This window comes from Myotis yumanensis, unplaced genomic scaffold, assembly GCF_028538775.1.
Source record: "Myotis yumanensis isolate MYYU_CA2020_CCGP unplaced genomic scaffold, mMyoYum1.0.hap1 SCAF_11, whole genome shotgun sequence".
Lineage (NCBI taxonomy): Eukaryota > Metazoa > Chordata > Mammalia > Chiroptera > Vespertilionidae > Myotis > Myotis yumanensis.
In genome coordinates this window covers 15,189,347-15,209,071 of record NW_027223762.1, presented here as the reverse complement: position 1 = coordinate 15,209,071, position 19,725 = coordinate 15,189,347, and the positions used below count along the sequence as shown (strand labels likewise).

The window sequence follows — 19,725 nt, the reverse complement described above, 5'->3', positions numbered from 1 at the left end:
TAAGGGGCCACATCTTGCAATGTGATTACTTTGTGGACAGATAAATTTTCACACTAGCCCTAACCGGTTTGGCTCAGTGGATAGAGCGTCAGCCTGCGGACTTAAGAGTCCCATGTTTGATTCCGGTCAAGGGCATGTACCTTGGTTGCAGGCACATCCCCAGTAGGGAGTGTGCAGGAGGCAGCTGATCGATGTTTCTCTCTCATCGATGTTTCTAACTCTCTATCCCTCTCCCTTTCTCTCTGTAAAAAATCAATAAAATAAAAAAATAAAAATAAAAATTTCACACTAGTCCAGCGATTTTCAACCAGTGTGCCATAAGAATTTTTAAAACAGGCAATACTTGACTACTTATAGTTGGGAGCAATGACCTCTTTTCCTTGACATTCCTCTTTTAATTGAATGTCAAATAAAAAATGACAACAGCCAGTACAACAATATTTTACCTTACATGTACAGTTAAAGTGTATTTTCAAATGCTGTAAGACTAATATACAAACTATGTATGATGACAGGTGAATACCAGAAATATTAGGGGGGAATACTTTGTAGTATGGATGTCTAACTATTATGCTGTACACCTGAAACTAATACAAAATAACAATGAATGTAAATTGTAACTGAAAAATAAAAAAAAGAATAATAAACAAACATATCATATACCTTTTAAAGATTTCCCCAACAATGCTGATAATTATATTTCAGACAAAAGTTGGAAAGGGCTGAATGTAAAATTCTCTATTTTGAACTAATACACTTTTGCTGAGCCTTTTGCATTTCCAAAAGGGATGTTATTCCTGATTTATCTTAATCGAACTGCTTAGTTATAATCAGCTATCAACAATATTAGTTTGTCTACATTAACTGTTAGACTCAATTAACTCTATGTAATTATTAGTAATTGTGCATCTTAAAAGGATGCATTAAGAGAGGTGCTGGCGCTGGATAGTAAAACCATAGAATCTATACTAACAAAAGGGTAATATGCAAATTGGTCAGGACACCCTCACGTGGGGCAACCAGGCCAGCAGTGAGGGACAACCAAAGGTCCAAACAGCAGGCTGCATGGGGCAACCAGGCCGGCAGGGGGGGCAGTGAGGGACAACAAAACGACTGAACAGCAGGCTGCGTGGGGCAACCAGGCTGGTGGGGAGGGGGGGAAGGGGCAGTTGGGGGTGACCACGTTGGCGGGGGTGGGAGACAGTTGGGGGCGACCAAGCTGGCAGGGGGGTCAGTTAGGGGCAATCAGGCCAGCAGGCAGAAGCAGTTAGGGGTGATCAGGCTGGCGGGGGGGCAGTTCGGGGCGATCAGGCAGGCAGGCAGTTGAGCAGTTAGGAGCCAGTGGTCCCGGATTGTGAGAGGGATGTCCGAAACCAGCAATCGGACATCCTCCAAGGGTTCCTGGATTGGAGAGGGTGCAGGCTGGGTTGAGGGGACCCCCCCCCTCCCGTGCACAAATTTCGTGCACCGGGCCTCTAGTTATGAATAAAAGAATATTAAAACATTGTCATCTTAATGCAATTTGTACAGCAAATATTAACAACAGCCTGGAAACTGTCAACTTCTAAAAAACAGACGAAATCAAAGTAAATCACTCCTAGTTGCCACAATGCCATGTCAACAAGATAATCCTATATAATAAACAGGCGATATGCAAATTGATCATCACGCCCTCACACAAGATGATCGCCCCCATGTGGTCACAAGATGGCCGTGCCCATGTCGTCACAAGATTGCCACCCCATGTCGTCACAAGATGGCCAGCAGAGGAGGGCAGTTGGGGACAACTGAGCTGGCAGGGGAGGGCAGTAGGGGGCAACCAAGCCTGCAAGGGAGGGCAGTTGGGGGCAATCAGGCCGGCAGGGAAGCAGTTAGGCATTAATCAGGCCGGCAGGGGAGTGGTAAGGGAATGATAATTCAGAAGTGGTTTGGAGCAATCAGGCAGGCAGGCAGGTGAGCAGTTGGGAGCCAGCAGTCCCAGATTGAGAGGGATGTCTGACTGCCAGTTTAGGCCTGATCCCTGTGGATCCCTAAACCGGCAGTCAGACATCCCCCAAGGGGTCCCAGTTTGGAGAGGGTGCAGGCTGGGCTGAGGGACATCCCCACGCCCCCCCCGGCCCCCCGTACACGAATTTCGTGCACCAGGACTCTAGTTTACCAGATAAGCCAGGAAAGATGAACACAATAAACATATCGTTACTCCTTGAGGAATGTTCTGGCTTACAATAACAATCCCATTATAGTTATGCAATAATCAGTCACCAAACTGATCCTCAACCCTAAGAGATAATCATTTCATTATTAAGGTATAATTATAATTGAGGAAAATTAGAAATGCCCTAGAATGTATGATATCAAAAATAAAATTCAGAAGCTCTTTTCAGATGTGTGTACATTGATATATAACATGTATATGCATGTTATACATATACATGTGTATGCATATACATCATTATATGTCATATATATTACTCTATATTTAACAGCAAAAATTCAGCAGTAATTACAGAACTAGCAGGCATAAAGAAAGATTCTAACAATAACATAGGTGATAATAAGATCTGAAAGTTCTTCCTCATAAATGCTGCAGCTTTTGCCCTGATAAGGAATTACTACCAAGAAAAATTTCCTTCAGTTTTCAAGCATGAAAACAGTTTTTGATCAGATTAATAAAGTCAGATTAATAAAATCTGATTATAATATGAGCACTCTTTTTATATTTAGATGAAGTTTAAAATAATATAGATGAAAGTTTCCAGGAAAATTTTATCTAAAACCTACTTACTATTATACAAGTTTTCCACATCTACAACTTTAGCTGGATAACAGCTTTAAGAAAATAGTAAAGGAATGTATGAACATGTATGTAGTCACACCCTGTCATCCTTGAGCCTTAAAATAAAGTCTCTGCCAATGACTACGAACCTCTGGTAAGCCAAAAGATGAGTTTTCTATCGTATTTTCATAATATGATAGTAAAATAACCTAGAAGAATTCGTTTTGAAAAACTGCCTGGGATTACAGACTTCAGATCCTTATGTGTAAACAAAGGAACCCCTGCTACAAGACCCACTTACGCCAGGGATAAATTTGCAGTTTCCAATATGAACACATATGCAGTATAACACAGTTAACAAGTGATTTACATAATTGCTTTTTTAAAAGTCAAATGTCTGAAACACAGAATTTATTTCTACCTAGGAACTAACTTTCTCTTTAAGTCCATAATACAAGAGCAAGAATGCTAATGACCACACATCCCAGAAATGGCAGATGAGGAGAAAGCATTCAGCTCTACTACTGAGATGGAAAGGATGAAAATCTCCTCCAGGGCAGTTTAGTCTTGTTCCAACTCCCACCACAACCACTCAGCTACTGCAAGACAGTCTTTTTATAAGGCTTTTCAGTGCTCATCACCACATTTAAGAGTAAGTAACTATAATACATCACTTCACCTTCTAGCCTCTCCTTTCATCTATAGCAGTGGTTCTCAACCTTCCTAATGCTGCGACCCTTTAATACAGTTCCTCTTGTTGTGGTGACCCCCAACCATCAAATTATTTTCATTGCTACTTCATAACTGTAATTTTGCTACTGTTATGAATCGTAATGTAAATATCTGATATGCAGGATGTATTTTCATTGTTACAAATTGAACATAATTAAAGCATAGTGATTAATCACAAAAACAATATGTAATTATATATGTGTTTTCCGATGGTCTTAGGTGACCCCTGTGAAAGGGTCGTTCGACCGCCAAAGGGTCACGACCCACAGGTTGAGAACCACTAATCTATAGCCTCATCTCTTACCCCTACCTCCCACCCATGCTACACCCAGGCTCACCAAATATTTTAGGTTTCCCTAAATATGTGCTGCTTTCTTTTACTGCTAACATAATTCCTACATCCTGGTATGCCAGCCCCTGCCCCTCTTCATTTAGCTACTCCCTACTTAATTTTTAGGTCTCCAAATCTGGATTGATTCTTCTACTTCTAACATACCACAAGTTATTAAAACTGTTCAGTTATTATTTCCACAATTTGTCAGTCCCTCAGAAAGAGGATGCAATTTTACTGTTGTGCTCCCATAAGCATTCAATAAATATCTGTTAAATAAACAAATCAGTCATGCTCTTATTACCAGGTCAGATCTCACCTATCTAAATATAACTAAAAAATTTCTAATGCACAAATCAGTTAAAAGCAAGGTGCATGACCTGCCTTTTCAGCTTTTTAGTGATCCCTTCTCTTTCCTCTTACAGAGGTTTCAGGCTGGGGGAGAGTCCGATAGCCTTCATTCTTTGAATCCTGAGAACCAGATTAGCTGGGTTTAAACAATGGCCTCAAGACAGGATAATCTCAATTAGGTTATTCCCACCAGCAAAAGTTAACTTCCTCTTTGTACTTGGGCAAAACATTTTAATTTCTCTCATCCACAAAAGATAAAACTTATAAATATAACATGCACAGAAGAAATAATTTCAATGGAAATCATCTGCAGAGTATATAGCAAATCTGTTTTTTTTAAGATGACCAAAGAGTTAAATATATTAAAACTTAATTTGAAGCAAAAATAAATAAAAATTTGCATGCCTTACATATATGTTTGATTTTTAAAAAAGGGAACAAATCAGAAGTTAACAAGAGGAAGAACATAAGGCAATAAGGTATATAAACAAAACTAGTAAACTAGTACTTGTTCTAACTTTAAAAAAATCCTTATACTAAATAGATGTACTTTTTCATCCTTACATTTCTTATTAAGAGTGCAAAGACAAAAATAGTGCAAAACTGTTCTAAGCTGGGGTACACCTAAACATACTCCAAACCCCAATAAAGCATATCCTATAAGTGATATGTAAACAGGACATACTTGCCTTGACTACTCACTTCTCAGAGTATCCTTTTGGGGTTTTTTTTTAATACAATTCAAAATGGAGTAGGTGGGTGGGGTGAGGGGGAAGTTTTACAATTTGAATCAGTGTTAAAATTGAATTTAGGCCACCCTGGCTAGTGTGGCTCAGTTGGTTGAGTGTCACCCCGTGTACCAAAAAGTTGCCAATTCAATTCCCGGTCAGGGCACATGCCTGGGTTGCAGGCTTGATCCCCGATAGGGGGCCTGCAGGTGGCAACCACTCTCACATAGATGTTTTTCTCTCTCTTTCCCTCTCCCTCTCCTTTCTTCTCTCTCTAAAACTCAATTAAATTGGACTTAGGAATTATTTTTAACTCTATAGGAAACTGGACTATATTGCTCATTTTATTTCAACTCTTTTATAATGAAAAAATATGTGTCTTTAGTCTTGACAGACTAGAATAGATTTTATCTTCTCTCTGTAAGGTAGAAAATGAATTCTCAATGTGTCATACCTTAAAAGGAAAATAGAGATTTTATATAATGTATGTCTTTGCTGCTTTCTTTTCCTAACAGAGGCTGTATAATATAAGAGATATGAGGGATCTCAACTAAGACGCATATTCAAATTCTCATACAAAAGTCACTAGCAGTGTTTGTTCTCAGTAAAATAAAACTATTATTAGAAATAGTTACTACACAGGATCACCGTAAAGATAAAATAACAAATGAGCTCTATGAAGTCATTATGATCTTCACATACATGTTTTGTTGGTACAGAAGTTTGAAGTGTCATTTTTTTCTCATTGAAGAAGGAAGGAATGTAAAGAATAATTTTTTCCAGGTAACCAAGTAGCAAATAAAGAGCTCTTGTTAAATGAAATTCATGTATCCTCTATCTTAAATTCAATTTTTATAGTAAATAATTATAAATTATAATTTATACTGAAGTCAAGTTTACTTTAAAAAACATTATACCATTTATGTTATTTGAACAGAAAATACATTAAGAAAAACAAACAAAAAGGAACTCAAGGTTCAAATTTTCCATTCACTTAAATAAGCATCTTCTATAATTATCTCAGAACTCAAAACACTAGAACTATATTTTTGTAGGATCAAGTGGAAATTTGATAGGGAAATAAGCAGTATATAGAAAGTTATTTTTAAATGGCCTTATTTTGACATTTATAACAACACATATTTGTCATTTTTTAACCAGAGATAATATAACAATAGTCCAAGTGTTTAAGACTATTTTTCATCCAACAAATAAGATACTCCTGAGGGAAAAACACTCAAAAGTTTCATAAATTCTCAACTTTCAGTTATAAACTACTACATTATATCTCAAAATGCAGAAACATAAGATACATTAACACAGGACAAAATTCCCCCTAAAAATACATAGGGGCAATTTCAAAGCTATGTATATTTCATATCAGTTGCTCTGTTAAAACTATATGTTTATTGTATGGGAGTAACAAACACACGTGGCCAGGGCAGTGAATAGAATGCTCAATGAGATTATTTCTCAATGAGACATTAACTCAATTAGAAAATTATATCTTCAGTTCAATTGTGACACCACACTATTTTGCTATAATTAAACTGGCTGATGAGGTTACCAGTTAGAAATATTTTTGCCACAATGAAGAATTGGATAAACATAATATATTCTCTTCTCTACAACAGAAGTAAATCTCATAGTATCAGAGAAAATATGCATTTACATTTTCCTACCCTGGTAAAAGAATAGTATAAACCTATAGCTTTTTATATCACTACTAATTGATTCTTCTTTAACTTCTTCTCTAATTTATGATCCTTATGCCTGGCAGTGAGCAACTAGTTTTTAAAGTGATAATGACAGTAACATAAACTAACAGTCAGGATTTTCTGAGAAGTTGAATTCTTCCTGAAAGGTGAAGATTGACAAAAACTATTCCTCCAGTGACCAATTCTCTGCCATTATTTGAGGGATACCATTTTTCTCAAATTTTAGGTTCTTTAAAATTAAGTCCGAATAGGTAGAACAAATATATTACAATGACGGTAAAGAACATTGACTCAAAATACCATTGACAAAGGAATAAACTCCCACTGGCAGTATAAATGCCTTAAAAATCAAAATTAAGCCACCTTTAAGTAAAACTAACCACCAATGAATAGATTCTGCTAAAAGGTTTACTAGGTTATTTTAAAAGAGTTTATGATAACAAAATTCATCATCTGAATCTAGTGAGGTATAAACTTACACCAAAGATTTATTTTATTTTTTCCAAAGATTTATTTTAAAATTCAATATTCCATGAAGATACTTTATTATAACTCCAAGAAATACTGAACCTCTGACTTCTAAAAAAAAAAAAAAAAAAAAAAAAGATTATAGCGTGAATTATAACATATGTATCAAAATGAAATTGGAGTAACCCATAATCCAGTAATTCCACATCTATGAATCTACTATGCAGATTTCTACAAGCCCCAAAACATGCATGTCTGAGGTTGTGATAAACTGGAAATAACCCAAGTGTCCACTAATAGATGGTTATGTAAAATACAGCATCTATATAAGATGAATAACTAGAAGTATTAAGTACACTGTTAGCAATATATATTTACTGATACTGAAAGGTGTCTTTGACTTCAATATTGGGTAAAACTAGCATCTATCTGTAAAACTGGTAAAATGTGCCAGTATTTAAGAAAAACTCTATACCTATAGCGATAATATCACATAGCGAGATGTTAGGAAAGCCAATGTAAATAAACATTCCTGAGTGTAGGATTCAGTGGATACTTTTTCTTTGGAGTTTTATACACTGTCTGGGTGTATTTGTGTTTAATTAGCATAAATCATTTAGAAAACCCTAAAAGTTATATAAAAAAAGATAAAGTCAAGGACAAGAGAAATGAATAAAATATAGTACCTTAAACGGTTGGTGTAGGTATCAACACAGGTCTTCATTTTGGCTAATAATGTACCAACAGAAGTTTGACACTCTGATTGTTCTTCTTCCTCTTCACCATTCTCTGTAGAAAGGGGCAACAATAGAGGCACCATGGACGTACAAGAAGCAATGGCTCGGAGCAATTCCAGCAGAGCTCGATAGAGTGGCACATGTCTTGCCATGTCGAGAACTGTAAGAAGGATGAGGGGGAAAGTATAAAATGAGAACAACTGCAATCTAACAGTAAGCCCACAGCAACATAGCTTCTATTTGAATCTTAAGATTAATTGGTAGGTTAGTAAATGGATTAATACCAATATTTATAAAACACCAATATAAAAAGTATAATAATAATCACATTTAGGAAACAAAAAGTAAATAAGGCATAGAATTGGGAAGAGACCAAGAATTAAGTAACTATATAGTTATATTGCACATAAAAATGATTAAGTAGTTCAGATAGTACATTATGGCAGTAAATACATTTATTGGTATAAGATGAAAATATATTTTAAAAATTGAAATGATGAAGCCACTGTATCTAAGAAATCAACTACTTTCTCTCTTTAAGGGTTTTTATCATTCCTTTTAAGAATATTAAAGGTAAAATATCCTAATAAATGTACAATTCACTTATTTGTTCCCGTTACCTACCATGAAGTTATGGCTGCAAAGTTTGTTTTGTATAATTTTTGTAACAACTCTCTTAATTAAAGACAGTTTATTGAATTAAATTCTTTGAAGAAAAATTTTCTAAATTATATTTTTTAAATTACTAAGTTTGTTACATATAGTTAGCCAACAGAGTTATGTTATGTTATTGATTTCATGATAATCCAGTGTGCTAAAACCAAATAAGAATACTAAGAGTTCTTTGAGGTCTTTTCTAGTCTGTGTTCTAGGACAGCATAGTATCAAATTAGGGCCCCTCTTCTCCCCACACGTACACAAACTAAATATTTCCAGAAAAAAATTTTTAAAAATAAATCTACTAAACTCATTCCTACATAGATTGGGGTAAATCACCAAGTATTTTTACTGTTTAAACTGATGACAAAAAAATTAAGCAAAAGTACTTGCCCACAAAGATATCTCAGAAAAATATTAAAACATGATTTACCTGAATCATTTCTTAGATAAGATGACATGGCAGGGATGAGGCAGGACTGACTGAGAAGCTCTAGAAGTACAGAAGGAAGGGCATTACTGTTCTGTCCTCTGCTCTCATGAGATGATTGAGCTTCTCCATTTATTGCACCACACATAGGATTTATATAACTTGCAAGAACCTAAAAAAAAAAAAAATTTGCTGGACTTAAATTGGATTTAAGCTTCATATAATTAGAAAGAAATACTGTGTTAGATATTCAGTCTGAATTCCAAGAGTATATATTTTCAACTCAATCTCTTGCACTGTATGCTTTAAAAAGGAGGCATTTTTTCTTTAAACTTTCAAAAGGGAAGGATGTGTTTTGCATGAGGCACCATACAAAGTGGAGTAAAAGTAGGATTACAGTTGTTTGTATAGAAAATAATACAACAATAACAATACAAGAATAAACTGTTTCACATACAACTGTAAACCTACCTTTGCCCCACCCTATATAGGACTAGACATATAGAAGCAATCCACCTAAGAACACAAACTTAAAACCTTAGTAGCAACTCTTGAGATTATTTATTTTATTGAATAAATTCACTATACAGTTTGAGGGGCACACAATCTTAGAATTTTATACTAAAATGACCCGTTCATTCTAGAATTGCTGAAAACAAATGCTCAAAGACTTGACCAATATTAATCATTTGATTGATGCACCTCCTTTTCTCATTTCTATGGTATTAAAGACTTTCTCTACTAGTTCAACTTCCCTGACTCTAGAAAAGTTATAGATAGTGTGAGAAACAAAGATATATAAAAGTAGATAAATAATATTGTTTTTTTAAGAGTCCATATTCAACACTTTAGATGAGATTACTGGAAAGAGAGAGATTTTCCGCTTGTTGAATAATTTCATTCTTGTCACTTTACTCCTAGTGAAGAAGTAATTGAGAGGGAAAAAATTTAAAATTACCAGTAGGAAAAAGCAATCTTTATCCAGTGGTCTCTTGAAAGAATTGAGAACAGGGAGCATATGGGCTTCATAAAAGTAGCTGAAGATGATTTGGGTAGTCATCAATATTTAAAAATCAATACAAATACAAAAAATAATTAAACTATTATCACTGTACCTGCAGAAGACAGGTAACATGTTCCTCTTCCAGCCTCTGTTTAGTTAAAGCTTGTTCCACATCCCATCCAGAAGCTGTAGAGCCTGTCCCAAAACCAGTCCCTTTGGCCCAATATAGCTGCTGTTCTTCTGTTGATGTAGGGTTATGAGAGCTTGATACCTGAGGCTTATTACAAAACATAAAAATTTATTACTATTTGGTTTTATTTATCTTCAAAAATATTTATCAGTAGGAATATAAATAGTTCAGTGTTAATGAAAACAGTTTGAAAATTCCTCAAAAAATGAAATAAAGAATTACTATGTGACCCAGCAATTCCATTCCTAGGAATACTGGTATACCCAAAGAAATAAAATTGATATTCAAATAAATGTACACACATGCTCAAAGGAAGACTACTTACAACAGCAAAAAAGTAGAAACAACCCAAACACCCATCAGTGGATGAATGAATAAACAAAGTGACAACAAATACATCAACAAGTGAATCTAAAAATCAAATGAATAAAATATCTGATGAACAGAATAAACTGGTGAGTGGAATAGAATCAGTGGCATGGAAATGGAACAGAATGATAATTCTCAGAAGGAAGGGGGGTGCGGGAAGAGAATAGACAAAGATCTTATATGCATGTATGCATTACCTATGGACACACACAATAGGGTGGCAAGGGCCTGGGGTGGGGTGGGAATTGGGTGGAGGGAAGCTATGGGGGTAAAAAAGAGGGGCATCTGTAATAATCGCATCAATAAAGATTGAAAATATCCTATATAATAATAGAGAAACATGTAAATTGACTGTCTCTCTGCTACGCTCACCAGCCAATCAGGTGTGAGTATGCAAATTAATCCAACAAAGATGACAGATTAATTTGCATTCACAGGTGCTAGGCTGAGAGCAGAGCAGGAGAGTTGGCGGCTTGGGGTGATGTGGCTCCCTCGGTCACTCGCCCAAGCCACCGGATAGAGAGCAGGAGAGCCAGCGGAGAGTGGAGCGGCTTGAGGAACTTGGCTCCCCAAGCTGCCAGACAAAGAGCAGAGATGGAGAGCTGGCAGCATGGAGGACTTGGCAGAGTGGGAGGCTGTGGGACGGAGACAGAGCAGGAAGAGAAAATCAAGAGCGTGGGGGGCACCAGGAATTCGGGGAATAGTTCTGGTGGCAGCGCACATATAGAAATTTTTTGATATTTGCAACCATAGTAAAACAAAGACTTATATTTTTGATATTTATTTTATATATTTAAATGCCATTTAACAAAGAAAAATCAACCAAAAAAATGAGTTCGCGTGTCATAGGTTCACCATCACTGTCCTAGACACTAGAGCATAGTGAGCCTGTAGCAAGTTACTGTTGTGGTGGGGGATGGAGGAAAAGCAAAGGTGAGAGACATATGTAAAATCAGAGTATCTAGGAAAAATTAAAGGGAAGAATCCTAAAACTTCCAGGAAATCTCCACCAATGAAGCAAAGAAAAAAAAAATGCCTCTATTATTCTGTGAGCAACAAACCAAACTGGGTTGGGGGGGTCTCAGACAATTCGCTCATATGAATGCAAAGACAGACAGAAACTCCCGGATTGGAGAGGGCTCCCAGATTGAAGAGGGTGCAGGTCGGGCTGAGGGACTCACCCCCCCCACCCCCATGCACGAATCTTCATGCACCAGGCCCCTAGTATATATACTAGAGGCCCAGTGCACGAATTCGTGCACAGGTGGGGTCCGGGCGGCCTGGCCCCGATCAGGGCTCAATCAGAGCTGGGCCAGCCATGGGGAGGGGCTGTGGGCCGGCCAGCCCCACCCCCAAATGGTAATGTGGGGGGCTGATCGGGGTCAGGGCTGCAGGCAGTAGCCACTGGCCTTGCCTATGATAGGAGTTGGCGGGGGAGGGGGTGGCTCGATCAGGAGCAGAGCTGGCTGGGGGAGGGGCCAACCAGGGGAAGGGGGCCACATGAGGCTGGCCAGCTGGTCCTGCCCCCTATTGGGGTAAGGAGGTCAATCAGGGGTGGGGCCAGCCACGGGGAGTAGCTGCCGGCTAATCATGGTGGTGGGGGCCCACCGAGGGTGGGGCAGGCCAGGGGGAGGGGCTGCAGGAGGTTGGCTGCTGGCCCCGCCCATGATCAGGCCTGTTCGCTGGTCACAGTGGGCATCATAGCGACCAGTTGTTTCAGTCATTACAATGTTCTGATGGCTGACTTTTTATATATAGAGATATATATTTATTAGGAAAAAATGGAGTAAAGCACCTTAATGCCAGGAGACAATGACTCAAAATTAGATAAGAGAAACAGTGAAAGGAATAGGGATGTGAACCAGATCTTTTAAGGTGTATAATAAAGGCATCATCCATCAGGAGAATTATTTCTAGGAGTAATTCTTAATTTCTTTCTTGTTCAGAAAGTGATGTGTAAAAAAATTTTGGGAATAGAGACCATATTAAAAATGTGCATGATATAGAGACAGAAAAAATGACTGAGACCTACTGGTTTTTTAAAAATAATCTCAGGAGAAACCAAGATGGCGGCATAAGTTAAGGCCGGAGTTTGCTGCCTCAAACAACCACTTCAAAAATACAAATAAAAGACGGAACAGACATCACCCAGAACCATAGGAAGGCTGGCTGAGTGGAAATCCTACAACTAGAAGGAAAGAGAAATCCATACCGAGACTCAGAGGAGGCGCAGTGCGTAAGTGAAATACTAAGGTGCGGAGTGCATGTGGAGCGGGCCGGCGGTGGAGGGCGCAGTTGTTGTTTTCAATCGGGAGGGAGTTTCAGACTCTGAGCTCCAGATCCGGGCGAGTCTCTAGGGACCCAGACTCAAATGGGAGAAGCGGGACTGTCTGGCTTTGGTCGGAGTTTTCTCTCCCAGGACTATAAGAGGCAGAGCCCCTGGAGACGGATCTGAAAGCAGCCATAACTTCTCACTCCACCCATCCTGTAGATCCCCGGGGACCCGCCCCGCCCAAGCCCTGCACAGAGGCATTTGCCGGCTAGCCTTAGGCAAACGCTAGATTAGCACCGCCCTAGAGATTCAGCACAGAAGCTCTCCCACTGCAGACACAGCTAACTCTCATAGCCAGTTAGCCTGGAGGTCAATTCACCCCCAGTATTGCCAACAACAATCAAGGCTTAACTACAAGACTATGCACAAAGACCACAAGGGGGTGCACCAAGAAAGCATAAAAAATGCAGAGACAAAAAAACATGACAGAAATGGAGGATATAGAGCTAAAAAACGCACTTTTAAGGTCTTTCAATAATTTTCTAGAAACTGCCAATAAACTTGATGATATCCTCAAGAAATCTAATGAGACCCTTGATGTTGTGATAAAGAACCAACTAGAAATTATGCATACACTGACTGAAATAAAAAATATTATACAGACTCCCAACAGCAGACCAGAGGAGCACAAGAATCAAGTCAAAGATTTGAAATGCGAAGAAGCAAAAAACACCCAACCGGAAAAGCAAAATGAAAAAAGAATCCGAAAATACGAAGATAGTGTAAGGAGCCTCTGGGACAGTTTCAAACGTACCAACATCAGAATCATAGGGGTGCCAGAAGATGAGAGACAGCAAGATATTGAAAACCTATTTGAAGAAATAATGACAGAAAACTTCCCCCACCTGGTGAAAGAAATGGACTTACAGGTCCAAGAAGCACAGAGAACCCCAAACAAAAGGAATCCAAAGAGGACCACACCAAGACACATCATCATTAAAATGCCAAGAGCAAAAGACAAAGAGAGAATCTTCAAAGCAGCAAGAGAAAGAGACTCAATTACCTACAAGGGAATACCCATACGACTGTCAGCTGATTTCTCAACAGAAACTTTGCAGGCCAGAAGGGAATGGCAAGAAATATTCAAAGTGCTGAATACCAAGAACCTACAACCAAGATTACTTTATCCAGCAAAGCTATCATTCAGAATTGAAGGTCAGATAAAGAGCTTCACAGATAAGGAAAAGCTAAAGGAGTTCATCACCACTAAACCAGTATTATACGAAATGCTGAAAGGTATCCTGTAAGAAGAAGAAGAAGAAGAAAAAAGTAGATACAAATTATGAACAACAAACATGCATCTATCAACAAGTGAATCTAAGAATCAAGTGAATAAATAATCTGAGTACAGAATGAACTGGTGATTATAATAGAATCAGGGACATAGAAAAGGAATGGACTGACTATTCTTGGGGGGGAAAGGGGAGTGGGAAATGCGGAAAGAGACTGGACAAAAATCGTGCACCCATGGATGAGGACAGTGGGTGGGGAGTGAGGGCGGAGGGTGGGGTGGGAACTGGGAGGAGGGGAGTTATGGGGTAAAAAAAAGAGGAACAAATGTAATAATCTGAACAATAAAAATTTTTTAAAAAAAAATCTCAAACTCTGCAAAATGCCAAATCTTTATTATTACTTTTGTGGATTGTAAAATTAATTCTTTAACAACAAACCTCCTTTAAAGAATTTTCATTAAATTTCATATACTACTACCCTCACATCATTGGCAATTATTACTTTAAAAAATAAAAGAATATTATGTACAAGCAATACTTTCAGAACTGATCTGCAATATACTTTTATGAAACTGTGACTAAGGAATTTCATCTTTCACATTTTATAAGATAAACTGATAAATAAAAAATAAAAATTTTATTACCATATAAACATTACCAATAGAATAATTAAGGTTACTGATAAAAACAGCTATTTTTTAAAAAATTTATAAATGTGAAGTATAATATATATACAGAAGGAACATAAAACAAACAGATAAAGTTTAATTAATAATAAACACAATTTTAACCATGCAGGTCAAGAGTGAGATCATTACATGTAAGAAATTGCTCTAACTCCATCTCCTATTCATCACAACTTCATCCTGATTTTTAAAAATATATATATTTATTAATTTCAGACAAGGGAGAGATAGAAACATCAATGATGAGAATCATTGATTAGCTACCTATTGCACACCCACTTCTGAGGATCGAGCCCACACCCTGGACATGTGCCCTGACAGTAATGGAACCATGACCTCCTGGTTCATAAGTCGATGCTTAACTACTGAGTCACACTGGACAGAATCCTCCTGATGTTTATACTCATACTACCTTATTCTTTTTATAATTTTACTACCTAAGCATGACACCCTAGTCACTATAGTTCTATTTTTTCTAATTTTTTAACATTATTTAAGTGGAACCATGCTGCATACATACTTTTATGTCTGGAATTTTAGGTTGCTTGTCAAATTAATCAGTACTATTATGTGTAGTTGGCTGCAATTGTTTTCTTTCATTACTTTAGTATAGTATTCCATTACATAGTAGACAATTACTTCATCCATTCTACTATTTTTACACTATTTATTTCATCTATTCTATTACCTTTATATTATTACAAATGGTAATAGAACAATATTTGTGTGTTTTTTGAAATTTTACACATTCTGATGGGTGTGCAATTATAGGGTATTAGAGGTTTTCTGCTAACGAAGAAAACAGATCACTTTTTCACATTTACTGGTTAAATTGCCTCTCTTATAAAATGCCCATTCTAACCTTTCATCTATTTTCCTACTCGGTTTCATGCCCTTTTTTTTGGGGGGGGGGGGGGGGGCGGGCGCGCGGGGGGAGACAGGACGGGACTTTTAAATTTCTCTGAATATTTTGGATATAAGCTATTTATCATAATTACATAGTGTCCCATTCAGTGGTTTTCATTTTCATGTCTTAATAGTGCTTTTGACAAAAAAAGTTTGTAACATTGTTTCTTTTTTTAATGTTATATTTTATATGAAGATAAGTACACATATTTTTCAGACTTATTTACAGATTTTTTTTGCTCCTAGTCTTAAAAAATAGCATTAATAAGCTCATTTTATGTTATTGCTGGAAGTTATGTTGTAACTACATTTTTGTACCTGAATAGTGCATCCTCATTAAATTTGCTTATGCCATTAATGAATTGGCCTTTCTGATTACTTCAGAAAAAAACTGCATCTGTACTCTGTGAATTAAATTAGGTTTTCGTAATCTAAAGAATTAAAACTGAACCTACCTCTGCTTGATTGAGGCTAGAGTTTGGAACTCGAGGGGCATGGTGGCTCAGAGCTGAGAGACAGACAAGAATGAGGTGTAGTGCTCCAATTTCCAACGCCATCCGCCTCAGAAGCACACCATCGTCGGTTGTCAAAGGTGTAGTGCTAAACAAACTACGAAGGACGTGGAAGGGAAGGGTTGGAAGCACATTGGCTGATGGAGATTGCAGAATATGACCTAGATTTAAAAAAAAACCTCAAAATTAAAAATACTTTAAAACACAATAAGAAACAATATACAGGATAACAAATAATGACAATGTATTAGAAAATTGAATCACTGTATTTATTAGAAAACAACCCAAATACCACAAGTACAAGATTGAATAACTTAAAATGTAATAATAAATAATGTCTGGAAAAGCTTTGTAAGACATCCATCATATATAAACTACAAAAGAAACTTGAAATATATTCATATGATAGTTAATAGCTAGACTATGTTAAATTTATTATAAACTAGATTTTATACTAAAATCTAATAAGTAAAAAAGAAACATGAAAAGTTTCATACAACAGTATGAAAGTAAGTGCACTTGCCTTGGAAGCAGTTGCAACCATAAACAGGTAATAAAAATAAACTATTTTGTTTTGTTAGCAATATCGTTTTCTAGTGTGTTTTAGCTATAAAGGAGTATTAAATGCAAAAACAAACATCAAAAACCATAGTCACAAGAATGGTGGATGAGGCAATCACTGTAGAAAGGAATGTCAGAATTGTGATTTTTAATAACCACTCATTGTATATTCACTAAAAATAATCTGAAATAGCATAAAGGCAATTCTATTTCCTTTTCTGTTTAGGGTTTTATCTACTATATTACAATAGAATTCTAAAAGACAATGGTTCTTACCCTTCTATCTGTGACTTTAAAATAACAAAAATGTACCAATTTTCTAATTTAATAGTCATTAACTGAAGAATTAGAGGCAAACCAAATGAAAATCTACTTGTCAGGCTACTACCCTTATTGGGAGTTTTCTTTGTTTCTTTCTATTAAATTACCAGCCCACTGGAAATAATCACCATAGTTTTCTGTTATTATTCTTTATTATCTATATATATAAATACCTAAGCGACCATTAGGACTGGATGACCGGCCGGTAGCTATGACGTGCACTCAAAACCAGGGGGAAAATGCTCAACGCAGGAGCTACCCCTGGTGGTCAGAGCACTCCCACAGCCAACCTCCCAAGGTCCCTCCCCCCGGCCAGTCTACCCCGATTGGCCCTGACCACATGCATGAATTTGTGCACTGGGCCTCTAGTTATATTATAAAACACATTATTATATATTGTTATTTTCCTCATTTGTTCGCTTTAATCTAAATATTGCTGCCAAATTCACTTTAAAAAAATTATCATCACATCTCTATTTAATGTTATAATAAATCTTCATTGCTTTTTTAGAATAAAATCTTTATACACCTTTCCATGATTTGTTACCAATATTTGCTTTTAAAATGAGCTTTGAGCCGAAACCGGTTTGGCTCAGTGGATAGAGCATCGGCCTGCGGACTAAAAGGTCCCAGGTTCGATTCCGGTCAAGGGCATGTACCTGGGTTGCGGGCACATCCCCAGTGGTAGATGTGCAAGAGGCAGCTGATCGATGTTTCTCTCTCATCCATGTTTCTAACTCTCTATCTCTCTCCCTTCCTCTCTGTAAAAACCAATAAAATGTATTAAAATATATATATAAAAAAAAAAGCTTTGAGTGCTGCTTTTTTATGCAAATTTTCATGAGCTAGCTTATCATTTTTCATATACAAGGTATCCCCCAAAAATGTATATATACACTTTGAATCATGATAAAGGCAGTGTTTATTAAAATACATTTCATTTTCATAATTGAGCTGTCATCTGTTAAAGTGTTTATACATTTTGGGAGGATACCCTGAATTCTGAGAATACAGATACTGCTGAAACCATTCTTTCTTTCTAAAATAACTCCTCTCGACTTCAATTGACTATCTTTCATGGCTCTACTAAAACCTGTTATGCCACTTTATTCACATCACTGGGTAGTGAAAAAATCATCTTACACTTGAGGGACTCCATAATGCTGTAGCTGTCAGTGCTTTTTTTTGTTAAGAGAGAAATATTGATTGGTTGCCTCACACACACACACACATGCCCCCTACTGGGGGATCGAGCCTACAACCTGCGCATGTGCCTAGACCAGGAATCAAACTGGCAACCTATCAGTGCACTGGATGATGGATAGCCAACTGAGCCACAGTGGCCAGGGATCTCAAGGCCTTTTTAACTTGTGAAATCTGTATGTTTACACAAATTCCTCATTGCTATTACTGGAGGACACTAGCTACTTGAAGGTAGGGTCTAAATACTTGCTTCATCTTTAAATCCCTCCAAAGATGCCCAGCAATTTTATAAACACTCAGTAAATACCTTTAGAATGAATGAATGAATGAAACTTATTTTTTTAAAGATTTATTATAGCCGAAACCAGTTTGGCTCAGTGGATAGAGCGTCGGCCTGCGGACTGAAAGGTCCCAGGTTCGATTCCGGTCAAGGGCATGTACCTGGGTTGCGGGCACATCCCCAGTAGGAGATGTGCAGGAGGCAGCTGATCGATGTTTCTCTCTCATCAATGTTTCTGGCTCTCTATCTCTCTCCCTTCCTCTCTGTAAAAAATCAATAAAATATATTTAAAAAAAAAAAAGATTTATTATAAATAAATAAAATGAAGGTTTTTAAAAAAAATTTATTACATCTTATTATTGGAACTAAGTTGCCAACAACAAATCATGTAATAGCTTAACTTTGAAAGTAATAAATGAGGATTAATAGGTAATGATCTGAATAACTTTCACTCAACCTACCTATGTTAAATTTCATTAATAACACTAAACACTTACTTCCTTCTCCATCATCTGTCACTCCCAACACCAATCGAAGAAGGCACTGAGCATGTTTTCTCTCTTTTAGTAGCACTTCAGCATAGCCCGGAAGACGAAGAAATAATCCAAAAGCAGCCAAAGAATGGGCCGGTATAGGAGACATGGTCTGTACTGCTGATTTGATAGGTGGAGGTTCAGCGGCAATGGTTTCTGGTGCTTCATAAACTAATTCTCCTGATTGTTCAATCGTCACCCATTCAAACTGATCACTATCCTTTGGCTTTTCCTGAGTGGTGGATGTTATAACTGGGGTACTCACCTAAAGAAAAAATAAGTATTTGTTTGGTTATTTGCATGTTTCAACACCAGGTTCAAATTAATCACTTGATTTCAAATTATCTCCTTAAAATATAGTAATACTAGAGGCCCGGTGCACAAAAATTTGTGCACTGGGGGGTAGGGGGGGGTCCCTCAGCCAGGCCTGTGCCCTCTCGCAGTCTGGGACCCCTCGGGAAATAACGACCTGCTGGCTTAGGCCTGCTCCCGGGTGGCAGAGGGCAGACCCAATCCCTAGGTGCAGCCCCTGGTTGGGCTCAGAGCAGGGCCGATTGGGGAGTTGGGGCGCCACCCCCTGTCATGCACAGGGCATGGCGGATTGGGAGGTTGCAATGCCACCCTCAGTCACGCTCAGGGTAGGGCTGATTGGGGGGTTGGGGCACCGCC

General features: G+C 37.5%; 1 protein-coding gene across 6 annotated transcripts in view; it reads right to left on the bottom strand.

Moving 5' to 3' along the window:
- The window catches only part of BIRC6 (baculoviral IAP repeat containing 6), a 181,438-nt gene that overhangs the window by 19,245 nt on the left and 142,468 nt on the right, over window positions 1–19,725 (bottom strand). For all 6 annotated transcript variants that reach the window (XR_011473150.1, XM_070428963.1, XM_070428967.1 and 3 more), the window contains exons 62-66: window positions 19,021–19,321; window positions 16,102–16,319; window positions 10,044–10,208; window positions 8,932–9,100; window positions 7,791–8,001 (exon numbers count right to left, since the gene is read on the bottom strand). Coding sequence is in view for 5 of the 6 variants with exons in the window: in XM_070428963.1 (XP_070285064.1) it covers window positions 7,791–8,001; window positions 8,932–9,100; window positions 10,044–10,208; window positions 16,102–16,319; window positions 19,021–19,321 (1,064 nt within the window). In the remaining variant the exon portion in view is untranslated. The remainder of the gene's footprint in view (window positions 1–7,790; window positions 8,002–8,931; window positions 9,101–10,043; window positions 10,209–16,101; window positions 16,320–19,020; window positions 19,322–19,725) is intronic.